Raw genomic sequence first — 27742 nt, forward strand, 5'->3', positions numbered from 1 at the left:
TGACGCCACGTTCCTATGGCAACCAGGGCTCGTCATTTTAGGCCTTCTCTCGCCCTCCCGCCCTTCCGTCACTTCCGGCGTCACCTGTGTGACGGGATCGGTAAACAAGGTGTGCAGCACCTGAGAGCTGTCGGGATGCAGCCGAGCGGAGCGGCCGGGGGCCGTGGTTGCACTCTGCTCCCACTGCTGACTGTCTTATGTTTCCAGGGTGAGTGCGGGCCCACTGCGGTTCCCTATTTCCGGCCGGGCGGTGCGGGGTGGCTAGGAAGCGGTCGCTTTTCCGGTTCCGGGTGGGGGGTCTCCGGAAAGCCCCCACAGAGCCTCTGGGAAAGAAGGAAGTGGGTAGGTGTGGTGTCCTTGTGTCGCCACCCACTGAAAGCAGTTGGGGTCTTGTCTGCTTTCCCCCGAGCCCCTGAGGAGCTGACCCCCGTGTGGGGCTGGGATTGCTTTCTGGCCATGGCGCGCTCGGCAGAGCTGCAGGGCTCCGGTCGTGAGGACACCTGGTGCTGCCTGGCGACGGGCTCATCAGTGGTTGACTTCGCTGTGATTTTTGTGGGCAAGTCAGGGCTGGGGAGACAGCATCATAGTTTTGCAAAAAGCTTCTCATGCCTGACGCACCAAAGATCCCGGGTTCAATCCCCAGCATCACCATAAGCCAGAGCTGAGCAGTGCTCAGATAAGAAAAAAAAAAAAAAAAAAAAAGCAAAGTCCAGTGTTTAATTCGGTTTGTTCCAGGAATTTTTGGAGAAAGAAAATGATGACTGTTGGTAATTCCTTTTTTTAATTGTAGGGACTGTCAGGGTCCATTCCATAAGACGCTTTATCAGACACAAGAGAAGGCATTCTCTGTTTTCATACAAGAGACACTTTGTTGGAAAAGAAGCATTTACTTTAGGGCCAGGTGGTAGTGCATCTGGTGAAGCGCGCACATTACAGTGCACCAGGACCTGGGTTCAAGCCCCTGGTCCCCACCTGCAGGAAGCAAGCTTCACGAGTGGTAAAGCAGGTCTGCAGTTGTCTCTTTCTTTTCCCCTCTCTATCTCCTCCTCCTCTCTCAACTTCTCTTTGTATCTATCCAATAATAAAAATAAGTAATATTTTTTAAGAAGAAAAAAGAAACATTTACTTTTGCATTTATTTTTTAATCTAGCATAGTTCTTCAGGACTTTGTGTCTGTGCTGTTCTGAAGCTCTTGGTGAACTTTCTTTATGCTTTTTTTTTTCCTCCCCAGATAAGAGGGTGAGAGACAGAGAGGCAGACACAGAGAGAAAGAGAGATAACTCAGCACTGCTCCACACCCTCACACCATGAAGCATCCCCTTTGTGTGGTGACCCGGTTCTCCAACTAAGTCTCGCTGCATGGTAAAGTGTACTCTATCAGTTTTCTTAACTTTTTAAAAAAGTTTTTTTTTTTTTTTATTATTTATTAATGAGAAAGGTGGGAGAAGAGAAAGAATCACATCACTGTGGCACATGTGCTGTTGGGGATTGAACTCAGGACCTCATTCTTGAGAGTTCAGTACTTTATCCACGGAGCCACCTCCCGGACCACTCTTAAGAACTTTTTTAATTCAAGAAAACATACCAATCCTGTTGAGATTTTGACCTGTTAATTAATGTCAGTGGTATTCACACTATGACATATTCTTTCTTTCTTTTTTTTTTCTTCCACCAGGGTTATCACTGGGGCTCAACAGCTGCATGTCTTGGATGTTCCCAGTAGGCTGACTGGCTTCCTTCCCCTCCCTTCACCCTTCCCTCCCTTCCTTTCATTCATTCTTTTTTCTTTTTCCTGAGAGAGAGAGAGAGAAAGAGAGAGGGAGAAGAGAAAGAGATGGAGGAGAAATACCTGCAGCAGTGCCCCACCACTCCTGAAGCTTCCCCACAAGGACCAGGGACTTGAGCTATAGTCCTGGTACATGGTAACGTGTGCACACTATCCAGCCCCAATATGACATTCTGTTAAAAGACGGGCTTAAATTTGTTTCATGGAATTTCAGTTTTTTAAATAGAGACAGAGAAATTGAGAAAGAAGGGGAAAATCGAGAGGTGGGAAAGGTAGACATGCAGAACTGCTGCACTGTTTGTGAAGTTTGCCACCCTGCAGATGGGGACTGGGGAGCTTGAACCTGGATCCTTGCACACTGTAGCATGTGCACTCTACCGGGTTTGCCACCATCCAGTTCCTCTTTCCTGGAAATTTAAAATCACCTAAGTTTTTAGGCTAATGTAAAATCACCTTCATTTTAAATATTTATATTTATTTTTGTACTCGGCAGGCTGAGTTTCTCGCTGAGCGAGAGAAACTAATAATTACCTTCATTTTAAAGTACAATTATTTCCTGGAGGGGGGAGAGTTTTCCTGGGAAATCACACATTAGAACTAGCATTAGAGTGAATTGTTAACTTTATAAAATTTCCCCTGAAGTTAGTGGAAGTTTATGAAGGGGACTTTTGATATAAAGATTTTAGTTGTTCTAGATTTGAGCAGGTAAAGCCGGCAAGTTTCAATTTAGTTGGTGACTAATGTTTATGATAATAGCACACTCCCTGAACCCTCCCTGCTGTTTGTGTCATCATAGGTATCCAGTTTTTCAGCTAAACTCTTTTGCAATATAACATTTAGGTTGATCCATGCTCACTCCAAATAATCTGAGTTTCCTCTTTTTTAATTTTTATTTATTTAATATTGGATATAGACAGAAAAATTGAGAGGGAAGGGGGGATAGAGAGAGGGAAAGAGACAGAGACACCTGTAATGCTGCATCACCACTTGCGAAGCTTTCCCCCACTGGCTGGGGACCAGGGGCTTGCACCCCAGTCCTTGCACACTGTAATGCATGCACTTAACCAGGTGCGCCACCACCTGGCCCACTCCCACCACCACCCCCTTTTTTTTTTTTTTTTTTTTTTACCAGAGTACTGCTCTGCTCTGGTTTATGGTGATGTAGGGAATTGAATCTGGGACCTTGGAATCTCAGGCATTTGTTTGTATAATCATTATGCTATCTCCCTCCCCCTTAGTTTCCTCTCTATCTCTTTTACACATAGGAAGCATTAAAATATTGTCTATTTGAATGCTTCCTATTGAGCAAAAAGTTTTAGAAATGATGTTTTCTTAAACTTGATGTCATTTTGTATTCAAAGGCATCAATCAAAGCCAGCAGATCAAAGAAAATTTGGTTTTATGATCTCTAGTTACTGACTAGATTTTTACCTTATAAAAAATAGCTGCTTTATGCTTTATTAAGATACAATTCACTTACTTAGAGTATAAAATTCAGTGTGCCTTTTCTGTATATTCACAGAATCTTGGGATTACTTCAGTTTTAGAACTTTTTCATCACCCCAAAAAAGGAGCTCTATACGCATTCATAGTCATTCTGCTTTCCTCCCAGTCCCTGGCAAATAAATACCAGTTTAGTTTTTATTGCTATGGATTTGCCTTTTCTGCATATTTCACAGAAATGGAATCATATAGTATGTATTCCTTTGTTATTAGCTTATATTGCTTAGCATGTTTTTAAGGTTCATCAACTTTTGGGATGTCTTACTTTTGTTTTGAATCTGCTAGGTAGCAGGCTTTGGTTTCATATCAGTGTTTGCCTTTCTTCTTTAAAGATAGGACCCAGTAAATTATTAGCTTGTTTGAATTCTCCCTGAATTATAAATATGGTCATACCAAATAATTTGTTTAAGTGTGTAGACATAGTAAATTAGTGTGGAGGAGATAGCATAATGGTTATGCAAACAGACTCTCAGGTCTGGGGCTCTGAGGTCCCAGGTTCAATCCCCCACACCACCATAAGCCAGAGTTGAGCAGTGCTCTGGTAAAAAAAAAAAAAATCAAATCTAAGTAAAAACTATATATATGTGTCGTAGATTAGGTGGCCTATATTTTTTACACCTTTTCCATTTAGGTGTGTAATAATATAAGTCAGAAGTTAGCAGACCTTTTTTAATTTTAGTTTTTTAAAAAAGTATTCCCTTTGTTGTCCTTGTTGTTGTCTTATTGTTGTAGTTATTATTGATGTCGTTTTTTTTTTTTTGGATAGGACAGAGAGAAATGGAGAGAGAAGGAGAAGTCAGAGGGGGAGAGAAGCAACTTCCCTGCAGGTAGGGAGCTGGGGCTAGAACCAGTATCCTTATGCTTTGTGCCATGTGCACTTAACCTGCTGCGCTACCGCCCGACTCCCTAATTTTAATTTTTTAATACTCATTTATTGGAGGGTGATGGCCAGAAACTGAGAAGGGAGATAGAGAGGGAGAGACAGAGAGACACCTGCAGCCCTACTTCACCACTCACGAAGCTTTCCCCCTGCAGGTGGGGACAGAGGCTTGAACCTAGGTCCTTGTGCACTGTAACGTGTGCTCAACCGTGTGTGCCACCACTCAGCCCCCCTTTTTTTTCTTTTAAATGCCACTAGAACTATTGCTTGGGCTCGGTGCCTGCATTATGAATCCACTGCTCCTGTTGACCATTTCTTTTTCTTCCTCTTTCTTCTTCCTTTTTTTCTCTCACTCTTTCTATTTTTATTTGATATGAAAGAGGGAAATTAAGAGGGGAGGGGGAGGTAGAGAGAGAGAAAGAAAACCCCTGCAGACCTGATTCACCATTTGTGTAGTGTCCCCCTTGCAGGTGGGGAGTTGGGGCTTGAGCCCAAGTCCTTGTGCACAGTAATGTGTGTACTCAACTGGGTGCACCACTGCCTAGTCCCCAAGGTTAGCAGGTTTGTAGTTTGGTAAATTTGGTTCACAAAATTGGGATTTTTGTCATATTTTTTCCATGAAACATAATTACTTATGTTTACATGTAATTTTTAAGATAATTTTTTGCTTATTATTATGACTTTCTTTTAAAAATTTCTCTATAAAATAAAAATATCAACAAGACAATAGGATAAGGGGTACAATTACACACAGTTCCCACTACTAGAGTTCTGTATCCCATCCCCTCCCCTGAAAGCTTTCCTATTCTTTATCTCTCTGGGAGCATGGACCCAGGATCATTATGGGGTGCAGAAGGTGGAAGGTCTGGCTTCTGTAATTGCTTCCCCGCTGAACATGGGCATTGGCAGGTCGATCCATACTCCCAGCCTGTTTCTATCTTTTCCTAGTGGGGTGGGGGTCTGGAGAGGTGGGATTCCAGGGTACATTGGTGAGGTTGACTGCCCAGGGTAGTCAGGTTGGCGTTATGGGAGCATCTGCAACTTGGTGGCTAAAAAAGCATTAAGATATAAAGCAGGACAAATAGTTTAATAGTCTGGAACATAAAGGCAAGAATATAGCAGGTGAGATTTGGGGTCTCCAATTTGGAGAAAAGCTAGTAGGTCTTTTTTTAGGTATAGTCCTAAAAAGTCCCTAAGGGGCCTGTGGCTTTACTAATTTTTGCCTGAACCCTACAGCTAACATGCAAGTAGACCAAAGGTATTGTCTGGGGAGATGGTGTCAGAGTTGGATATTATGACTATTTCTTTTTCTTTTTTTTTGCCTCCAGGGTTATTGATGGGGCTCAGTGCCTGCACTAGGAATCCACTGCTCCTAGAGGCCATTTTTCCCCATTTTGCTGCCCTTGTTGTTTATCATCATTCTTGTTATTATTGTTGTTGTTATTGATGTCATTGTTGTTGGACAGGACAGGGAGAAATGGAGAGAGGAGGGGAAGACAGAGGGGGGAGAGAAAGACAGATACCTGCAGACCTGCTTTACCGCCTGTGAAGCGACTCCCCTGCAGGTGGGGAGCCGGGGGCTCAAACTGGGATCCTAACTGGTCTTCGTGCTTTGTGCCACGTGCGTTTAACCTGCTGCACTACCGCTCGACTCCCACTGTTTCTTTTTTTAAAAGACAGAGGAAGATGGAGAAAGAACAAAAGCCTCATTATGTGATGCCAGGGATCACACTCAGACCCTCATGGCCTTGAGTTTAACTCTGTAGGCACTGTACCTCCTCTTTGGCTGCTATTATGTTTCTGTAGTTGGCCACTTTTACTTGACAAGAATGTTTTTTTTATTCAAGTGAAAATATAAGTATCCTTAAGCACATTAGACCTAAGATGAAAATTTCTGAGTGAATATAACATTGGACTGGTTCTATTCCTTCCCTTCCCTTCCCTTCCCTTCCCTTCCCTTCCCTTCCCTTCCCTTCCCTTCCCTTCCCTTCCCTTCCCTTCCCTTCCCTTCCCTTCCCTTCCCTTCCCTTCCTTTCCCTTCCTTCCGTCTATCTTGCCTTCTTTTCTTCCTTCCTTTCTCTCTTCCTCTTTCTCTTCCTCCCTCCCTCTTTTCTTCCCTTCCTCCTTCTCTTTCCTTCTTTCATGGAAGAGACAAATTCTTTTAAAACACTTTACATTTCAGCATGCTATATGTTGAGAAAAGTGCATATGTCTTAAATGTATAGCTCTGTAAATTTTCAGAAACTGAGCACCAAATCAGGATGTAAGAACAATACCGGGACTTCTAGATTTCCTCTGTGCTTCTCTTCAGTCTCCACACCAACAGGGACATTCTATGGATATTAATTTACTTTACTATAACTGTACATTTTTGTTATTGTGTAGGACCTCACACATACAAGATTTCACCACTTCTGGCTGTTTTTTTGTCTAAAAACACTGGTGACTGTCCTGTGCCATAGCACCTCATAGCTGTTGCTGGGGCTTGAACCTGTATTGTGTGCATGGTAAGACATGTACCCTACCTCATGAACTATCTCTATGGCCCTGTAACTATACATTTAAGAACCTGCTTACCCTGTGCTTAGATTTCAGGAAAGTGACTTTAAATACTGATAACTTTGTGGCAAAATCATGCTCTTGAATATGGAGTTCAAATACTTTCAAGGCAGAAGTTGGGAAGTAGGGATGTTTATTCATGGTATACCATTTTAGTAACCAAATTTTGTTCTGGAATGAATCTGGTTTTAAGAAATGCACTGGGGGACCAGGTGATAGCGCAGTGGGTTAAGCGCACATGGCCTGAAATCTCAAGGGCCGGTACAAGGATCCCAGTTTGAACCCCAGGCTCCCCACCTGCAGGGAGGTTGCTTCACAAGTGGTGAAGCAGGTTTGCAGGTGTCTATCTTTCTCTCCCCCATCTTTCCGTCCTCTCTCGATTTCTCTCTGTCCTATCCAACAACAATGACAGCAATAACAACAGTAAACAACAAGGGCAACAAAAGGGAAAAAATAGCCCCTCGGAGCAATGGATTTGTAGTACCCAGCAATAACCCTGGAGGCAAAACTTAAAAAAAAAAAAAAAAGAAAGAAAAAGAAATGCACTGGGGGGCGGGAGGTAGCGCAATAGGTTAAGCACACAGTGTGAAGCGCAAGGACTGGCCTAAGGATCCCGGTTCGAGTCCCTGGCTCCCCATCTGCAGGGGAGTTGCTTCACAAGTGGTGAAGTAGGTATACAGGTGTCTAACTTTCTCTTCCCTTCTCTGTTTTCCCCTCCTCTCTCAGTTTTTCTCTGTCCTATCCAACAACATCAACAGTAGTGGCAACAATAACAATAACAAATGGGGAAAAATGGCTGCCAGGAGCAGTGTGGATTGTAGTGCAGGCACTGAGCCCAGTGGTAACCCTATAGGCCAAAAAAAAAAAAAAGAAAGAAAGAAAGAAAGAAAGAAAAATGCACTAGAGACCACGGAAACACATGGGGGGGGTTATTGCCACCAGGCCAGGTTTTTTTTTTTTTTTTTTACCAGAATACTGCATTGTTCAGTGCTGGATTATGGTGGTGCAGGGAATTGAACCTGGCATGTTGGAGTCTCAGGCGTGAGAGTCAGTTTGCATAACCATTATGATATGTAGATCACCCCAGGCCAGGGTATTTGTTGAGGTATCGCACCTGTAGGATTCTATTGTTCCTGGTGTATGCCCCCCTCTTTCTTAGATAGAGGAGAGAGACAGAGAATGAAAGAGACAACATTACTACTCCACCACTTGTGAAACTTCCCCTGTGCAGCCTCTGTGGTGTCCAGGGGCTCGAACTCAGGTCCTTATGCTTGGTAAAGTGTGTGCTGTAGCAGACAAACCATCTCCTGGCCCCACAAGGTTAATTTTTTTTTTTTTTTAAGAAGATTTAATGAAAGGGAGTGAGAAGAATTCCAGTTGTTGAGAGGAAAATAAATAAGGCATGAAAGCATTAATCAACTTTCCTGGCAGGTCTTCTGAAATCGACTTTAGCTGTTTTAGCTTAAATCACAGGTTGACCCCAAACATTATCTCTGGTCAGGATGATGATGTGCTGGAGTCAGCTCATACTGACTTTCAAGAGCTGATTGTATACTTCTTATTCTAACTCAGCATTCAGCTTACCTTTGTAACTTGCAATTAGTTATGGTCTAAGTATCTATCATAGACATTAGCAAACCCTATATATACTTTTTAAAAAACTGTTTATCAGCACACCCCTGGATATAATGATTGATTAAGCCTCTCTGATTACCTCCCAGAGTTGGGAATAGGATTAATTGTAAGTTATTCTTAGTTTGCTCTGCTCCCAACCAATCTATTCATGTACCACCCTTTTTTTTGTTCTCCATTCTCTGCCCCCCCCCCCCAAATAAAAGCTTACCCTATAGACAGAGTCTTCCTGGCTCTCTTCCTCTGACTTTGACATAGGTTTGACCCATGGGAGGTATTGGCAAGAGCTTGGAGGATAGAAAGAGAAAGAAATCAGAATATATTTTCCCTTTCCCTCCATGTTTTAGTATCAACATATTTCTTGCTGCTCTCTCCCTGTCTTTGTGTGATGGTTTATCATGGCTACTTCTCTCTGTGACCACAATTCCTGTCAGATGGCCCATAGAGCTCTTAAATGTCTCTGGTAACAGCATTTCCTTCTTTTGCCTCTTCAGATCTAGGTATGAGTGGTCAAGACTTTGTGCATTTGTTGACTTCGTTGATCCTAAGAAAAGTCCCTTTGAAAAGTGGTTCATGCACTTTTAAAAAATCTGCTAATTATACCTCCTATTTCCTGTTTGGGACATGACAGCATATCTTCCCCAATGCTTATGTGGTACATTGGAACGGGTAACTAAGCAAAGAATATCTAGACATTGTTAGGAACGGAGTTAAAGGGAATGAAACTGGATTGACAATAATCAGAAGCTCTCTACCTTGAGTTTGAGGTCCTGTGGTGGAAAATATATCAAATACTATTTGGACACTAAGGGCTATTAGTGACCAGCTCTACAGTCTACTAGCAGTTATTGAATCTATAAAGGTAGATAGAATTTTCTTTTCTTTTCTTTTTTTTTTTTTTTTTTGCCTCCAGGGTTATTGCTGGGGCTCAGTGCCTGCACCACAAATCTACTGCTCCTGGAGGCCTTTTTTTTTCCCCTTTTGTGGCCTTTGTTTTTGTAGCCTTGTTGTGGTTATTATTGTTGTTGTTGATGTCATTCGTTGTTGGATAGGACAGAGAAATGGAGAGAGGAATGGAAGACAGAGAAGGGGAGAGAAAGACACCTGCAGACCTGCTTCACCACCTGTGAAGCGACTTCCCTTTGCGCCACGTGCACTTAACCAGGGTCTCAAATAAGCTTTACCACCAAGTCACCTACCAGCCCCAATTTATTTATTTTTTAGAGGGAGAGCAAAGCATCATTCTACTGTTCTTGGAGTTCTCCTTGTTGTTGTCATGTAGTGTAAGGAATAAACCTGGAGCTTCATACATGCTCGTGTTCTACAACTGAGTCACCTTGGTCCCTTGAAAGTAACCTTTTCGGGAGTTGGGTGGTAGTGCAGTGGGTTAAGGGGTTAAGCGCAGGTGGCACAAAGTGCAAGGACTGGCATAAGGACCCCGGTTTGAGCCCCAGCTCCCCACCTGCAGGGGAATCGCTTCACAAGCGGTGAAGCAGGTCTGCAGGTGTCTTTCTCTCCTCTCTCCATTTCTGTCTGTTCTATCCAACAATGACAACAGCAATAACTACAACAATAAAAAACAAGGGCAACAAAAAAGAGTAAATAAATAAATATTAAAAAAAAAGAAAATAAACTTTTCAGGTAAGCTTTCATTAGCCAGTCCCTGCTCCCCTACCATGGCAGGTGCACTTATTATTAGCTACTCTCTTCATAATACTCCTCATAGTACTTCATAGCACTATCCATCATAATACTCAGTTTGTAATTAATGCATTTTGTCTTGTGATTATTTGATTAATGTATCAAACTTGTGCTGTGTTGTAAGCTGCATTTATTTTGCTCCTATTTTATTCCAAAATCAGAGGGCAACACTATAAACACACCCTTGAAGAATGAATAAGCGAGAGAATATTGTCATGAAAGCCTTGGAACAGAAAAGGTCAAGGAGTAAGTACTGCTTTAGAAGGATCCAGAAAAACAGGATAGAGAACCTGCCTATTGAAATTTTTGTCCCTTGGATTTGGCAACTTAAAGACATGATGCTTCTGTCCAGAAGTATTAGTGGGGTCTGGAGTGTTTTGTAGAGGTTCAGAAGTGGATTGGATGGGAGGAAATGGAAATGACAGGTGTAGACTATGCGTTCAGGAACTTAGAAAAGAGAGGGTAGTAGTTGGCAATGTAAAGTAATACAGGCCAAGGAGAGATCATTATCATTTTGTGTTTCTTTGCTGTTGTTTGTTTTTAAGGATATGAGAGCCTTATGAGTATTTGGAGGCTGAGAGGAGAGAGAGAGACCACTTTTGAAAAGGAGAGGTTGAAGGTAGTCAAGAGAGTTTTTCTAGGGTGGGGTTAGTTAGCATAATGGGATGGGGGTAGGTAGCATAATGCTTATGCAGAGAAACCCTCATTCTTTTTTTTTTTTAATATTTATTTTATTTATTTATTCCCTTTTGTTGCCCTTGTTGTTTTATTGTTGTAGTTATTATTGTTGTTGTCGTTGTTGGATAGGACAGAGAGAAATGGAGAGAGGAGGGGAAGACAGAGAGGAGGAGAGAAAGATAGACACCTGCAGACCTGCTTCACCGCCTGTGAAGCGACTCCCCTGCAGGTGGGGAGCTGGGGTTCGAACCGGGATCCTTATGCCGGTCCTCGTGCTTTGCGCCACCTGCGCTTAACCTGCTGCGCTACAGCCCGACTCCCTTTTTTAATTTTTTTTTTAATATTTATTTTATTTATTTATTCCCTTTTGTTGCCCTTGTTGTTTTATTGTTGTAGTTATTATTGTTGTTGTCGTTGTTGGATAGGACAGAGAGAAATGGAGAGAGGAGGGGAGAAACCCTCATTCTTGAGGCTCCAAAGTCTCAGGTTCAATCCTCCAGGACTAAAGCCAGAGCTGAGCAGCGTTCTGGTTTAAAAAAAAAAAAATTCTGTTTGAACAAAGAGGGTAGGAATTCAGCACAGAGCAGAAGGGATTGGCCTTGCATAGGAAAAGACATACCATACCTTTCAGATTGAACGTTAGCACGGGTTATGGAACAGGAGGTTACGTGGCTTGGTAGTTTATCAGCTAGCCTGAAGTATTTTTTAAAAGGATTTTTTAAACGTCAACTTTATGTGTTTTTATATTTTTATTTGATAGAGACAGAGAGAAATTGAGGAGGGAGGAGGAGCTAGGGAGAGAGACAGACAGCTGAAACCCTGCTTCACCACTACTGAAGCTTTCCCCCTCCAGATGGGGACCAGGGAGTTGAACCTGGGGCCTTGTGTACTGTAATGTGTGCGCTTAACCAGGTACACCACAAGGCCTCAAGTATTTTGAAGGAGAGTAGGTATTGTCTACTGAGAATGGGCTTGGAGGTTGTGTAGAAATAAAGGAGAATGGCAAAAACTTGAGGAATCAGAATAAGGAGCTGACCAGAGCATCACTTTAGCATATGCAGTGGTGGAAATCGAACCTGGGACTTCATACTGTCAAGCCCTCAATCATCCAGTTGAGCCACCTCTTCATCCTTTTGTTACCTTGTATAATCTTACTAGTTTCTCACAAAGATCCTATTAAGTAGGCCTTGCTATTATTTGTTTACTAAGTGAGGAAATTGAAACCTGAACAAAACAGGTAACTTCGATCGTACACTTACAGGACTAGGAATCAATCCATACTTTATATTCCCTCAATTGTGCTGGAAAAATAGATTACAGGGTAAAGTGTCTGCCTTGCTGTGTGTGACCTTCGTTTAAATTCCAGTATAACACAGGAGGTACTGTGGCACTGTGTTACCTCTCCTTGCTCTTGTCTAAAAGAAAAGAAGGGGTCAGGAGTGGTGAAATTTTGATTGAGCAGGTTGAGACTCAAACAAAACAAACAAAAATATATTTTGATTATATATAGCAATATTAGGATAAAGGAATGTAATACAGGGAGAGTATTAACTTTTCATTTTCACCTTCTAGTTTTTAGAGCCTGGATCTTGAGTGATGGGTAAGGTGTGTTAGAAGTGAGAAATTAAGAAATGTTTTTTCAAGAAGAGGAATGATATTCGCAAAGGTATAGGATGAAAGATAAGTTTAGTAAAGTTAGGGAGGATATTATGGATGAAGCAGGAACAATTCTGATCTTTGGGATAGATCAAGTTCATACTAGAGCTCTGAGCTACATCTTGACCTCCTCCTTTCAAGAGAAATGTGAATAGACTAGATTGTCTAGTAAGGACTAGGAAAATGATTCAAAGTAGGCAGAGTAAAGGCAGTGGAATTGATGACTCATAACTGTGAGGAAAGGCTGAGTGTGTAGGCAGGACTAAAGAGAACAATAATGGCTATAAAATGAACATGCATTGAACGCTTACTCTGGGTTAGGTTTTATCCAGTGTTATCTATATTTTCATTCATGTATTCAAATTTTATCTTTTTCTAAGATAGATATTATTATGCTCACTCAGGTAAGGAATTAAAGAAATAACTTGCTAAAACCATAGGTGACATGGCTGGACTTTATCCTCTGCTGCTACTATAGGGATTTGCTGGTTTTCAGATGACGTGTGGGCTACCTCTCTATTGAATGAAACTTTGCTGCTCTGTTTGCCTTTGGCCTGCCAAAAAAGTCATGGCTTATTGAAGTAAAGAAGGAAGCAGTCAAAACAAACAGCAGGCCTTACTTTCCTGAGAAGGCTACCTTAGCAGACGATCAATTTTAACTCACTGTTCTCAGAAAGTAGAGGGGATTGGTTCTCTCTCTCTCTCTCTCCTTTCCCCTAGAGCACTCAGCTCTGGTTTCTGGTGGTAAGGGAGATTGAATGTAGACTTCTTTGTTGTTGTTATTGGTTGTCTCTTTGGGGGTGTGGTGGAGTGTCAGAGTTGGATTGTGGGGTGACTTTTGGAAAGATTAAGTCTCTAGAGACTTAACAATGATATCTTTTTTTTTTTTTTTTTTTTACATTTCAGAATGTATTATAGTATTATGTTTCCCTCTTCATGGTCTACTTCTTTTTTTTTTAATTATTTTTTCTCCCAAATCATTTGATTGGGGAAATAAAGGTTTACAGCATACTTGTTGGCATGTGGATACAGTTTCTTATTGCCACATGACAGTTATATGTACACCACTTCATACCACCAACCCAAGTCCTTGGGGCCTCACTACAGTGCTAGGTATCTGATATCCTCTTCCGTCCTCCCATTTCCCTCTCATTTAGAATCCTTTGCTTTGCTGCAGTGTACCACACTTAGTCCAAGCTTCATCTTATATTTTCCTTTCCTCTTCTTGCTTCTCAAGTACCATGGCTTCTAATGGATGTGTGATTCATTAACCAGCTTTTGGAAGTGGGGGGCGGGGAGCTGGGTAGAACCATGGAACAGTTTTATTATTGTTTTCCCCTCCTAGGTCCTTGTACTTGTGTAATAGTGTTTCACTGTTCATGTAACCTTACCTGTGTGTGGTGCCCCTGTTGAGTGATGGGGCCTTGAGTCTGAGTCCTCACACATGGAAAATAATGCACTTTTCTTGATTAGCTATCTCCCAGTCCCTTTTAATAAACTTTAAAAAACTTTTCCATTCTTATTTCCTGTTCTCATTTTGTTAATGGTTAAGGCTTCAGGTTATAGCCATGCTGTACTTGGGAGTAAGTTCCCTAGACCCATAGCTGTTACATTCCCAAAATGTATCTATGTCAGGGGAATGTTTTTCTAGTCTCTTTTGGGATGACCCACTTGTTTGTATTTCTTTTTTTTTTTTTTAGATTTTATTTATTTATGGGAAAGATAGGAGGAGAGAGAAAGAACCAGACATCATTCTGGCACATGTGCTGCCGGGGATCGAACCTGGGACCTCATGCTTGAGATTCCAAAGCTCTATCACTGCGTCACCTCCTGGACCACCCACTTGTTTGTATTTACCACAAATGTGAATTTGGAAAAAAGCTGGTATGACCAGGTTTAAATTTATTTTTCTTTTTTTTGTACAGCTCTGCCCATGTGCATGAGTGATTTCTTTACTCTGGGCTGCTTTTTCATTCAGATAGTAAAGCAGAGAGGAGACACAGAGCGAGAAGACTAGAACTTCCTCCAGTACCATAGCACCTCCTATGTGGTGCTGGGGTTTGAACTTGAGTTGTACACGTGAGATATCTTTCCATCCTTAGGTTTAAGTTTTTTGTTTTTCTAGGGCCGGGTATGGTGCACCTGGATGAGTATTCATGCTACAATGCACAAGGACCCAGGTTCAAGCCTCTAGTTAGCCCCTGCAGGAGGAAAGCTTCATGAGTGGTGAAGCAGTGCTGCAGGAGTCTCTCTCTCCCTCTCTGTCTCCCCTTTCCTCTCAATTTCTGGCTGTCTCTATCCAATAAATAAAGATAATATTTTTTCCACCAGGGTTATCACAGAGGCTCTGCCTGTATGTTGAATACACTGCTTTTGGTGGCCATTTTCCCTTCTCTTTCCTTCTTTCTTCCTTCCTTCCTTCCTTCCTTCCTTCCTTCCTTCCTTCCTTCCTTCCTTCCTTTCTTTCTTTTTTATTTAATAAGACATACAGAAGGGAGTCGGGCTGTAGCGCAGCGGGTTAAGCGCAGGCGGCGCAAAGCACAAGGACCGGCATAAGGATCCTGGTTCGAACCCCGGCTCCCCACCTGCAGGGGAGTCACTTCACAGGCGGTGAAGCGGGTCTGCAGGTGTCTATCTTTCTCTCCCCCTCTCTGTCTTCCCCTCCCTCTCTCCATTTCTCTCTGTCCTATCCAACAACGACAACAACAATAATAACTACAACAATAAAACAACAAGGGCAACAAAAGGGAATAAATAAATAAATAAATAAAGACATACAGAAATTGAGAAGGGAGAGGGAGAAAGATAGAGAGACCAAAAGAGAGATACCTGCAGACCTGCTTCATTGCTTGTGAAGCTTCCCCCCCTTGCAGTTGAGGACTGAGTGTGTCTTTTAGAACCTGGATCCTCATGCATTATAATGTGTGCACTCAACCAAGTATATACCACTGCTTGGTTCCCCTCCGGTATAAGATTTTTACCTGAGGATTCAGTCTATGACTTAGTATTATAGTTGATAAAAATGCTATTTATTAATTCAGATATCTACTACTTGTTCTTTTGGATTTTCCTGAGAAGATATGTATGACATTGATTTTTCTTTTTTAATTTTTATTTATAAAATGGAAATATTGACAAGACTATAGGATAAGAAGGGTACATTTCCACACAATGCTCACCCCCAGAGGTCCATATCCAATCCCCTCCCTTGATAGCTTTCCTATTCTTTATCTCTCTGGGAGTATGGACTCAGGGTCATTATGGGATGCAGAAGGTGGAAGGTCTGGCTTCTGTAATTGCTTCTCTGCAGAACATGGTCATTGACAGGTTGATCCATACTCCCAGCCCTAGTGGGGCAGGGATCTGGGAAGGCACATGGTAGGGTCATCTGCCCAGGAAAGTCAGGTAGGCATCATGGTATCATCTGGAACCTGGTGGCTTAGAAAGAGTTAAGATAAAAAGCAGAACAAATTGTTGACTAATCAGTTATTGACTAGTCTTTTCTTGCACCTGACATCTGATATGCAAGTGGACCCAGGTTATTGTCTGGGAGGTGGTGTCATAGTTGGAAAAAGGACTAGAAAGCTGGATCAGGGAAGAGAGTAGCTCCCAAATATGGGGAAAGTATATAAATATTGTTAACTGTAAATCCCATCGGTTTGATCTGCACCGATATTTTTAACGAGAGCTCTAAAAAAATTTGTATAGGATTTCTAAATTGTTCACTCACATCTGTATAGTCTGATCAAATGAATACATTGGAAATGTTTGGGCTCACTTTGATTAGGTGCTTACATCGTCCATTCCTTGGAGATTAAAGTGGATGCCCATGTCCGGGGTTATGTTGGAGAAAAGATCAAATTGAGATGCACCTTCAAGTCATCTTCATCTGTCACTGACAAACTCACCATAGATTGGACGTATCGACCTCCCAGCAGTAGTCGCACAGAATCGGTAAGTGTAGGTTTTTTTTTTTAGATAATTAATTAAATCAAGAAGGAAGGGGGATATAGAGAGGGAGAAAGAAAGAGAGACACCTGCTGCATTGTTTCACCATTCATGAAGATTCCACTTGTAGGAGGGGACTGGGGGCTCGAATCTGGGTGGGTTGTTGCACACTGTAATGTGTGTGCTTAACCTGTTGTACCACTACCTTGCCCTAAGTGTAGACTTCTAAGGAAATTACTTTGGTTAGCAGCTCTGGAGTCTTTTTAATCCAAGTTGCAGGCACATCTTAGGTCTTCTCATTTTAGAACCAAAGATGCCCTTCTGTTTAATAGAAGAAAGTGAACTTCCTACCTCTGTGATATTCATTTGGTCATGTGGGACTTTCCTTTTCTTGTCTAGCCAGGGTCTCACTCATGCATGATTTTGCTACTTTCAGGCTGACTTTTCCATTGAGAAAGGCAGGGAATGAGAGGTGAGTCACGAGCACTGGAGTTTCCCCAGGTGCCATTACATCTCCTATATGGTACTGAAGTGAGGCTTGAACCTGAGTTGTATGCATAGTAAGATACTTGCCTAATGGACTTTTTCTTTTTTGTTGTAAACATTTTGCAAATAAACTATTGGGGAAAAAATGTGTCAGAAGCTCAGGAAAGGTGGTCTCCCACATTTTGCTTCTCGTTTCATTTTTTGCATGCCTTCATTTTCAGATTTAATGTACTAATAAGGGTACTCAAGAACAAATCTATCGGTCCCAGTCAGAGTAGACATCCTTTCTCTTAAAGCTGGTTTCCTGTTGTATGAAGTTGTCTCAGTGGGTGTATCTGTATTTGTACTCTGTAGATTTATCTTGGCATCCTTTCCAAGTGTCTAAACATCTGCATTGATTTATATAGCTCCCTCTGGAGGAAATGACACCTTGTGTTAATGACAGATACTGTTGGTGACAGATGGTCTTACAATCTCAGAAGCTATATATTTTAGTCACACATATAGGACATGTTTATGGTTCAAATGGATGTCTGATTGAAGATTGCCCTGCTATGTAAAAATAATTGATCTGTTGTTTTCACCAGTACACTTAGCTCAAGATAGATTCTATTGTGAATGTGAATTTCATAGCTACATTTAAGATTATATTTTTGAGAATGTTCTCAACTTGCTTATCCTGTTCCTATCAGTAGGAAAAAAAAAAAAAGCTTTCTCTTGGACTTTAATGTATAAGCTTTAAATTTGTTTTAGGAGTCACCCCTGAATGCCACCTAGCTTACTGTGCTGGCTTCTTCAGTGAAGAAAGCTCCACTGTATTGAAGTTCCTTTCTCTTCTGACTTAAAATAGTTCACTTTATCTGAGTGGTCAGGAGAATGTGGCTGACCTTATTTGGCTCTGCTTCCTTGACTAAAAGTAGGACAGAGCAAGCAGTAGGGATCTTCCTAGATCAGAAACTTTAAATGCAAACAGTATTTTGAATATGATGTTGTTCTTTGAAGGGTGATTAGAAAATTGGCAAATTCACCTGAGTTAAAGTTCGTGGACCTTTAAAATCATATAATATGATGTCACAGCTACAAGGTTGATCAGGATTCTGACAGATGAATTAGAAAGAATTTAAGTATCAATTTACATGGAACTTACAGGTTGGATTAATCTTGAAGATACAAAGCAGACTTTGTTCTGTCATCAAGGAGTTTCAGACCTTTTTCTGTTGATGCCAGTAATCAGTGCTAGGCATTCTTTTTATTTTGCTTCCAGGGTTATTGCTGGGTCTTAGTGTCTGCACTACAAATCCACTGCTCCTAGAGGCCATTTTTCCCATTTTGTTGCCCTTGTTGTTGTTACTGTTATTATTGCTGTTGTTGTTGGGTAGGAAAGAAAGAAACTGAGAGAAGAGGGGAAAAAAAGAGATAGACACCTGCAGACCTGCTTCACTTCTTGTGAAGCGACACCCCTGCAGGTCAGGAGCAGAGGACTCGAACTGGGATTCTTACTCTGGTCCTTGTACTTTGTGCCATGTGCACTTAACCTGCTGCGCTACCACCTGCCCTGTCCCCCACTCCCCCCATGCTAGGCATTCTTTACTTCCTCTTTGGAAAAGTCATCACACATACTATTTGTTCTTAATATTCATTTTACATACTAGACTGTAAACTCCATGAGGGCAGAAGCAGTGCCTATTTGCCCCTCTCTTCTCCCCCCACCCCCCCGCGTAGTTACTACACACAGTGTTGAATGAGTACATGAACATATGAGCCAATAAATGGTTCTCAGGGTATTGTCAAATTGGGTAAGTTGAAGATTGTCAAGGCCTGGGTTTTGAAGTGGGGAGATGACCAAGTAAGCAAAGAAGAAGTCTTCAGTATTTCTTAAGAGACAAAGATCATACTATGTGACAGTTCCTGCTCAACCTGCTAACATAATTATGTACTTTTGGTGATGAAGTTTCTGATCACCAATCTGAATCATTTTCTTCCTCCCTCCTTTCCTCCCTCCCTCCCTCCCTTCCTCCCTTCATTTCTTCCTTCCTTTCTAGCATGTTATTGAGGGCTTAATGGTTCACAGTACAGTTGTTGACATATGCATACAAACTCTCATCTCCTCATGATGTCTGCAGAACACTCTCATCCCCAACATAGGTCTATTTCCACCGTCATGTACCAGGACCTCAGCACCCTCTCCACCCCCTTCCCTTCTTTCCCCAGACTCTTCCTTTATTGCAATATAAAGCAGCATTTTTAAAATTCAGCATTTCTTCACTGGTCACTGCTCATGTATTTGACTTGGATTACCAAAAGAGATAACTTGACGGTTTTGAGAATAAGCAATAATCTCCCTTTTCCCACTTAGCTGTGTGCCTTTGAACAACTCTCTGTCTCTCTCTCTCTTTTTCTCTGTTGCTAGCCTTGTTTCCCTTTCTGTAAATTTAGAATAAGTCTATGAGCCACTCATTGTTGTCAGGAGATCCAAATGAGTAAATGTATAGAGGTCATTTGCAAACTACAAAGTGCTATACGAATGTTAGACTGCTTTAGAATGAGGTTTCTCAACTTTTGTAGTTAGCATTCTGGGCCAGAATGTATTTCTTTGTTGTGGGGAGATAGCCTGTACACTGTAGAACTTTTAACAGTATTCAACCCACAAGCTACCACCCCTTCTGCCTCTGCTCCAATTGTGACAACCAAATATGCCTCTAGATAGTTCTCCCTGGAGTGCAAAATCATTTGCAATTGAGAACTATGACTTTAGAATATTAGGGACAAATCAGATGAGGTTTGAAAGTTAGGATCCCAGGATTCTTTTATCAAGCCTTTTCTGAGAAATGTTTTTGATCTATCTTTTAAACTATAGAATGGAGGTGAACAAATCATAAAAAAAATTCAGGGAGTCAGATGGTAGTGCAGTGGGTTAAGCACAGATGGTACAAAGTACACAGACTGGTGTAAGGATCCCAGTTCGATCCCCTGGCTCCCCACCTGCAGGGGAATCGCTTCACAGGTGGTGAAGCAGGTCTGCCGGTGTCTGTCTTTCTCTCCCCCTCTCTGTCTTCCCCTCCTCTCTTGATTTCTCTCTGTCCTATCCAACAATGACAGCAATAAAAACAATAATAACCACAACAACGATAAAACTACCAGGACAACAAAAGGGAAAAAAAATAGCCTCCAGGAGCAGTGGATTCATAGTGCAGGCACCAAGCCCCAGTAATAACCCTGGAGGCAAAAAAAAAAAAAAAATCAACTGAGAAAACCCACTATACATCTATTTTTATTTATTTTATTGTCTTTATTTATTAATAGAGCAGCCAGAAATTGAGAGGAAGAGGGAGATAGGGAGACAGACAGAGAGACAGAGAGACACCTACAGCACTGCTTCATCACTTGTGAAGCTTTCCCACTGCAGGTGGGGATCAGGAGCTTAAACCCAGGTCCTTAACATATTACAACATGTACACTCATCCAGGTATGCTACCACCTGCCCCCGTCTATTTTTATTTTTGACCAACTTAGCTTTATATTTTCATTGTATTTTCCCATATTAACTTTTTTTTTTTCCTCATGATGTTACTTTCTTAGATTTTTCATTATCAGTCATTCCAGTACCCAACCACAGCAGGCACATTTCGGGATCGAGTTTCCTGGGTTGGAGATGTATACAGAGGGGACGCTTCCATAAGCATAAGCAACCCTACCATAAAGGACAATGGGACATTCAGTTGTGCTGTGAAGAATCCCCCAGATGTGCACCATAATATCCCTGTGACAGAGCTAACAGTCACAGAAAGGGGTAAGCTAACTGCCACTAACCTTCCTTTGTGGTGTTCTGTGACCACATGATACTTTCTGCAGAGATCAGTCATAAGCAAAACTATCTAGCCTTATACGCCACTTAGGTGTTGGGACATTCTGCCATCCTAGATGATCTATTTACACAAATTACTTATCTTTATTTTGTGTACTTACTTTTTTCTTTAAATATTGTTATAGTTTCTCCATCAACCTTAATAAATTTTAACTTCAGGTGGCCAGAAATCTTGTGTACTATATAGCAAATACCTGGAAAAAAAAAAGAGAGTTTGTGTGAAATTGAAGTGATTCTGGTTTCCCTAATAGGTTCATAGTCTTAGTGGTATGACAGTGCACAGTGTTTGTTTTTCTTTTTCTTTTTTCTTTTTTTTTTTTGCCTCCAGAGTTATTGCTGGGGCTTGGTGCCTGCACCATGAATCCACTGCTCCTGGAGGCCATTTTTCCCCCTTTTGTTGCCCTTGTTGTTGTAGCCTTGTTGTGCTTATTATTATTGTTGTTGTTCGTTGTTGGATAGGACAGAGAAATGGAGAGAGGAGGGGAAGACGGGGAAAGAAAGACAAACACCTGCAGACCTGCTTCACTGCCTGTGAAGCGACTCCCCTGCAGGTGGGGAGCTGGGGGCTCGAACTGGGATCCTTACGCAGGTCCTTGTGCTTTGCACCACGTGTACTACTGCCTGACTCCCTCTCTTTCTTTTTTCCTTCCTTCCTTCATTCCTTTTTTTTTTTTTTTTTCCCCCTCAGAGCACTACTCAACTCTGGCTTATGGTGGTGTGGGGGATTGCACCTGGGACTTGAGACCCTCAAACATGAGAATCTTTGCATACTATTATGCTGTCTACCTCCTTCTGACATAGTGTTCTTGATGCATCTTGAAAGGATATCCCTCTAATGTTGGGAAGAAAACATTTTATGTTCTAAAGAGCAACAGGTTTCTTTTGGTGTAAAATAGGTTAGATACTAACATTTTTTCTACATCATTTCCTGGTAACTGAGTGGGCATTTTAATCCTCATCCAGACTTAGGAATGGGCTGCCTTATGGTTCATTATATATGACTTATTTCTCAGTTCCATCTTTTCTCTTTCAGCGTATTCTTTCTTGTTTCAGTTTCATATCTTCTTTTTAAAAAATCTTTTATTTTTATATTTATTTATTCTCCCTTTTGTTGCCCATGTTTTTATTATTATTTTTGTTGTTATTGTTGGATAGGACAGGGAGAAATGAAAAGAGGAGGGGAAGACAGAGAGGGGAGAGAAAGAGAGACACCTGCAGACCTGTCATATCTTCTTTTTAAGACAGCAACTTAGTGGATTTCCTGGAAAGAAGATTGAACAGGTGGCTACCAATGTGTTAATATTATCTAGTGGGATGTGGGCACACTTTTAATAGTCTTTGTACTTCTGTGTATTTTAAACTGTCTCCAGTGTTTATTCTTTTTATAGTCAAAAGAAATCTAAGAGAAAATAGAACCAGGGAGGCTTCTCAGTGGTAATGTGCATGTGTGATATTTGGATTCCACCTTTAGTAACTTATTTAAAAGAAATACAAGAGCAAAGTTAAAATCATGTCGGAAGAATACATTTTTTCATGTACCTTTCTTTTGCCTTTTCTCTTCCCTCTTTAGGTTTTGGCACCATGCTTTCCTCTGTGGCTCTTCTTTCCATCCTTGTCTTCATACCCTCAGCTGTGGTAGTTGTTTTATTGTTGGTGAGAATGGGACGGAAATCTGTAGGACTGAAGAAGAGGAGCAAGTCTGCCTATAAGAAGTCATCTATTGAGGTTTCAGATGAGTAAGTCCGGCTAGAGCCCTGGACTGGGCACCCATTTCCTTTCAGAGCCCGGGTTTGTGAAAAGTACTCAGCCCCTGCAGCCAAGACTTCCTTTCTTCAAAGTCAGGCTCAGTTCTGGTGAATTTATTTCTGAAGAGGATATTTCTGCAAAGCAGTCCTAGAAGGGAAGTTGAAAGTGAGGACTGTTGACATTAATTTAGAGAGAGAGATGGAGGGGCTGATAGTCTGACTGGAAAACTGATTGTATAGTGCTTTGGATCTGAGTACATATTCTGAAGTGGATGTCCCATTCCTTAAAATTTTTTTTTCTGTTGTCACCAGGATTTTACTTCTCAAAGCTGACTTTATTCAGATAGAAAGAGACAAAGATGGAGTCGGGCGGTAGTGCAGTGGGTTAAGCGCAGATGGCGCAAAGCGCACAGACCAGCAGAAGGATCCCGGTTGGAGCCCCCAGCTCCCCACCTGCAGGGAAGTCATTTCACAGGTGGTGAAGCAAATCTGCAGGTGTCTATCTTTCTCTCCCCATCTCTGTCTTCCCCTCCTCTGTCCTATCAAAAAAGAAAAAAAGACAATGAAGAAAAAAAAAACCAAAAAGAAAAGAAAGAGAAACAAAGATAGAAACAGAGGGAATAATACCATAGCACCAAAACTTCCTCTAGTGTAGTGGAGACTTGGGTTATGTGTGTAACAAAATAGGAGCACTATTTAGATAATCTATTTTGTTGGTCCTCACCTTTTAAAATTAACAGGATATTCTAACAAGTCAGCTATTCCCACCCTCGCCTTGTTTTTTTGCTCTGAGCTATTGCTTCCTAATGGAAAATTCATGGGCAATACGGGAGATTTAAAAAGTAACTCTGGAGGGTTAAAACAATTTTAATAAGTAAGATCCATTCTTGGTCAGCAGATGTTCTGAAGGGGTTAATTGGATCAAGGTTATGCAAAACATTTATCAAATATCATTTTCCCTATGGTAGTCATTAATCACTATTTTCCCTGGGAACAAATTAAAAAAATAGTAACTAAGGCTTGGAGATAGCTCACCTAGTAGAGTGCACACTTTAGCATGCCCAGGAACCTAGGTTTGAGTCCCCTGACACCACACAGGACTATTACACACAATACCAGAGAATGCTTCATGAATGATAAAGTGGTACTGTGATGTATTGTCTCTACTCTCTCTGAGATTATAAAGGGAAAAAAGTATCAGCTTCAGACATGACTGCTGCTTAGTACATTTCTGAATGAATGTCTGTGACTAGCTTTGATTTATTGAGCACCTTCTAAGTGCCAGGCTCTTGTACATGTTTTACAAGTATTTGCTTTCTGTTTACTCATAGCCACTATCCTTTAAGTGTAGGTGGTAGGTAATACCAGCATTTTATAGATGAGGAAACAGACTCTTGGGGCTTAGGTAATGTGCCTAAACACCCTGCTAGCAAGTGGCAGAACTGGAATGTAAAGCCAGACCTGTCTGACTTCCATACTTATGCTGAACTGCTCTACTCTAAGGATGGTGATGTCTCAGATCTGTTTGTCCTCTTTTTACAGCACCGATCAGGAAGAGGGGAGTGACTGCATGGCAAGACTTTGTGTGCGCTGTGCCGAGTGCCTGGTAAGCCCACACCATTTCTCCTGATCTCTGTTCCTGCTTTGCCTTCAGAGGAGGGGCAGATGCACATCCACAGTGAGATGTGAACAAAAGTCTTAACCTAAAGCATTTTGCTTTCAGGGGACTCCTGCCACTTCTAACTATTATTTTATTTTCTGTCTCATGGGCATAGAGCAGTGTCCTTAGTATAGAGGAGGAGACTGCATTGAGTTGCTAATGGACAGAGAACATTCTGATAAAGAAGTGTCCCATGTCACTGAGGTCATACTAGGAGGACCCTCACCCAGAAGTCCTGAATTTAGCTTTCTTGCTGTGTCTTAGTCCCCCCCCCCCGAGATTTAGAGTGAATTAACTATTGAGATGATGCCTTCATCAATAAGAAATATTCATGTATGTGTGTGTTGGGGGGCAGGCAGTGGCGCACCTGGGTAAGCGCACTAAGTACTATGCTTAAGGGCCTGGGTTTGTGTCCCTGCTCCTCACCTGCAACAGGGATACTTCACAAGCTGTGAAGCAGATCTGCAGGAGTCTTTCTCTCTCCATCCATTTATTTCTGTCCTGTTGATTAAAATGATGGCTAAAAAAAAAACACAACAGACCTTCAGGACCAGTGGATTCATAGTGCTGACACTAAACCCCAGCGACTGGAGGCAAAATACATATATCCATGTGGAAGGTATAAGTCTTGATTTAAATTTCCAAACTCTTTTACCCTTCTTGTTTTGAGAAATTACTTGGACTAATAGGCTTAGTGGACTACCCTATGATTCCAGGAGGTAGAAAGATTCACTGATGTGGTGCAGTTGGAAATAGGTCAGAAGCAGTTTACAAGGGGTTGGGTGGTAGCGCACCGGGTTAAGCGAACATCATGTGAAGCGCAAGGACTGGTGTAAGGATTCCAGTTCAAGCCCCTGGGTCCCCACCTGCAGGGGAGCTGCTTCACAGTGGTAAAGCAGGTCTGCAGGTGTCTGTCTTTCTTTCCCCCTCTGTCTTCCCCTCCTCTCTCCATTTCTCTCTGTCCTATCCAGTAACAACAATAATAGCCACAACAATGTTAAACAACAAGGGCAACAAAAGGGGGGAAAATGGCCTTCAGGAGCAGTGAATTTGTGGTGCAGGCACTGAGCCCCAGCAATAACCCTGGAGGCAAAAATAATAATAAAAAGTGTAGATAACAAACCATGTAGCTATTGTAGAGGAGCATTCCAGCAGAGGAAATGGCAGGGGTAAAGACTCTGAGGAGAAACTAAAATCTGCATGTTTTAGGGACAGTGGGGAGACCAGCATGGCACAAATGAAACAAGGAAGGCAAAGAATTGTATTTGTTGAAGTCAGAAATTGAGAGATGTATCTAATAGAACACTATTGATAAGTGGAAGGATCTTGACACTTTTTTTTTTAAACTTTTTTTCCCCCATTTTGTTGCCTTTGTTGTTGTTATTGTTATTGTTGCCATTGATGTTGTTGTATAGGACAGAGAGAAATCAAGAGAGGAGATAGAGAGGGAGAGAAAGATACTTGCAGACTTACTTCACCACCTGTGAAGCACCCCCCTGCAGGTGGGGAGCCGGGCGCTTGAACCGGGATTCCAGAATCTAGTGAATAGATGGAAATGTGGAAATGTTAGCCATAGATAAAGGCAGGGGGACACATCCATAAGAAAAGTAAGGAAGACCAAATGGTATAAATGTAAGTATGAAAATGGGAGCTTGTGGAAATTACCCCTTGACTACACCACTGTTCTAAGTGCTGAGAGAGATCAAGGTTATCAGCTGAGAATGAGATGAGAAAGATGTACTAGAAATCTGAAGAAAGAGAAGAAGGTACAACATAGTCATCTAGAAGAACAGGAGAAGGAATGGACTAGAGAAATTCAATATTCCATTGTGAGATGACTCACTTGAGGCTAGCAGTAATGTGTTTGAATAATACAAACAAGAATAGTGGCAATAGTAGCTAATCTTGAATAGACACAAAGTTCCAGACATAGTACTAAGTGATTTTTGTACATTGTCTGATTCAGTTCTCATAGCTTGTCTATGAGATTCAAATATTTTTCTTTCCTTAGATATTTGTCTTTATTTTTAAATTTATTTATTTATTTATTTTCCCTTTTGTTGCCCTTGTTTTTTTTTTTATTGTTTTTGTAATTGATGTTGTTGTTAGGACAGAGAGAAATGGAGAGAGGAGGGGAAGACAGAGAGGGGAAGAGAAAGACACCTGCAGGCCTGCTTCACCACCTGTGAAGCAACTCCCCTGCAGATGAGGAGCCGGGGGCTCAAACCGGGATCCTTAAGCCGGTCCTTGCGCTTTGCACCATGTGCACTTAACCCACTGCACTACCACCCGGCTCCCCATGAGGTATATTTTTTTGATCCAGTTTTATAGATAAGGAAACTGAGGCTTAGAGAAGTTAACTAACTACTCAATTCATAAAGCTGGCAAGAAATAGAGCTGGGTTTGAAACTCAGAGTTATACTACCTCCTTACCTAAACTATTAGTTACAATTCTGTAGACCTATACCTTTCAATGTGTGGGGATGTTTTAAAAAAATATTCACCAAGGAAAAGGGAACCTACAGGATTTCAAAGCAGAAGTCAACCCATTAGACACCTAATATATTAAAGTCCTGTGATGCCTCTTGGGTATTTTGGTGCATTGAGTTGGTGCAGTTGTCCTGCTGATGTCCCATTTTAAACACCCTAATGTGTGGTGTGTAGCTAAATTCAGACCTGCATTCTACTCTACGTGAACCACAACTCCTGTTCTTTCCCCTTTAGGATTCAGACTATGAAGAGACATATTGATGAAGGCTGAGTGACACAAGAAGAATCACCTAATGACAGAAAACAGCCTTTTCCACTAGAGCCAAGGTCTCTGGGAGAAGTGGAGTCGGCCTGGACAAGAGTGGTGGAGGAGTCTGAGGTCACCAGTAAAGACTTTGGAAGTCATTTATTTATTGAAGAAGTGTTCCTTTTGTATTTATAAACTGTTCAGTAATTCCCAGAATAGACTCATAATTACCCCATCTGGATAACTTATATTCTCAATTGAATGAAGGAATTCTTTTCCTGAATAGAAAGATCGTTTTTGTTTTGTCTTTGCTCTTGCATATATTACATGATTTCTTCCAATTATTTGAGGGAGAATTCTAAATATTGGCCACATTGCTGATGCCAAACTATTTTTTAATGAACTGGAACTTGTTAATTTCCTGCTATGCAACAACCATAATGTATTTTTGGATAAGTGTTCTTTGTTTTGTGCTCCATTAGCAGTTTCAGCTGTGACTGATAGTATATGCTTATTGATTTAATCATCTCATCTGGGTGACTTGGAGTTAGTAATTCTAATTTTCTTAAAAGTTGGTAGGCCCAGTAGTTAACAGTTTACTGTGACATTACTGTGACATAGTTTTAAGTATATTAAAGTGTCATCAATTTCCAGTAGAGGGGAGAAATAGTAAGAATTTTCTTATGTCTTGTTAGGTGTAACTTTTTCAATTTAAACTTGAGTTTACAGATGTATTACTTTTTAACTTTTCAGATCAGAAGAAAAACTTCAAAAACTTTGTGGTGGGATATATAAAATATTTTAGCAAATATTTGCAATGAAATCCATTTTTAACCTGTGTCATTCTTCAAAAAAATTTTTTTGACCTCTAAAATGTACCAAATAAGAGTTTCTTGCAAAACATTT

The 27742-nt window shown here is 41.3% G+C and overlaps 2 protein-coding genes and 1 long non-coding RNA gene across 5 annotated transcripts in view; 2 read left to right on the forward strand and 1 right to left on the reverse strand.

Annotated features, from left to right (window-relative positions):
- On the forward strand, window positions 1-27125 carry MPZL3 (myelin protein zero like 3). Of its 3 annotated transcripts, none has more exons than XM_016188401.2 (6): window positions 1-208; window positions 16183-16349; window positions 20409-20619; window positions 22265-22430; window positions 23982-24045; window positions 26824-27125. In XM_016188401.2, the coding sequence occupies exons 1-6, from the start codon at window positions 16-18 to the stop codon at window positions 26848-26850; spliced, it is 828 nt and encodes a 275-aa protein (XP_016043887.2). In that variant the 5' UTR covers window positions 1-15; the 3' UTR covers window positions 26851-27125. The 3 variants fall into 3 exon arrangements, with proteins under 3 accessions (XP_016043887.2, XP_060035971.1, XP_060035972.1); XM_060179988.1 differs by lacking the exon at window positions 1-208 and adding an exon at window positions 393-556; XM_060179989.1 differs by lacking the exon at window positions 1-208 and adding an exon at window positions 10220-10307.
- On the reverse strand, window positions 15510-22369 carry LOC132534991 (uncharacterized). The gene is made up of 3 exons (XR_009546761.1): window positions 22234-22369; window positions 20796-20888; window positions 15510-15833 (listed from the first exon to the last, which is right to left on the reverse strand). It is a non-coding gene; the product is annotated as an uncharacterized LOC132534991 (long non-coding RNA).
- JAML (junction adhesion molecule like) overlaps window positions 26873-27742 on the forward strand; it is a 46933-nt gene continuing 46063 nt past the window's right edge. The window contains exon 1 of the mRNA XM_060179984.1: window positions 26873-27010. The gene's annotated coding sequence lies outside the window, so the exon portion shown is untranslated. The remainder of the gene's footprint in view (window positions 27011-27742) is intronic.

This window comes from Erinaceus europaeus, chromosome 20, assembly GCF_950295315.1.
Source record: "Erinaceus europaeus chromosome 20, mEriEur2.1, whole genome shotgun sequence".
NCBI classification, from domain to species: domain Eukaryota; kingdom Metazoa; phylum Chordata; class Mammalia; order Eulipotyphla; family Erinaceidae; genus Erinaceus; species Erinaceus europaeus.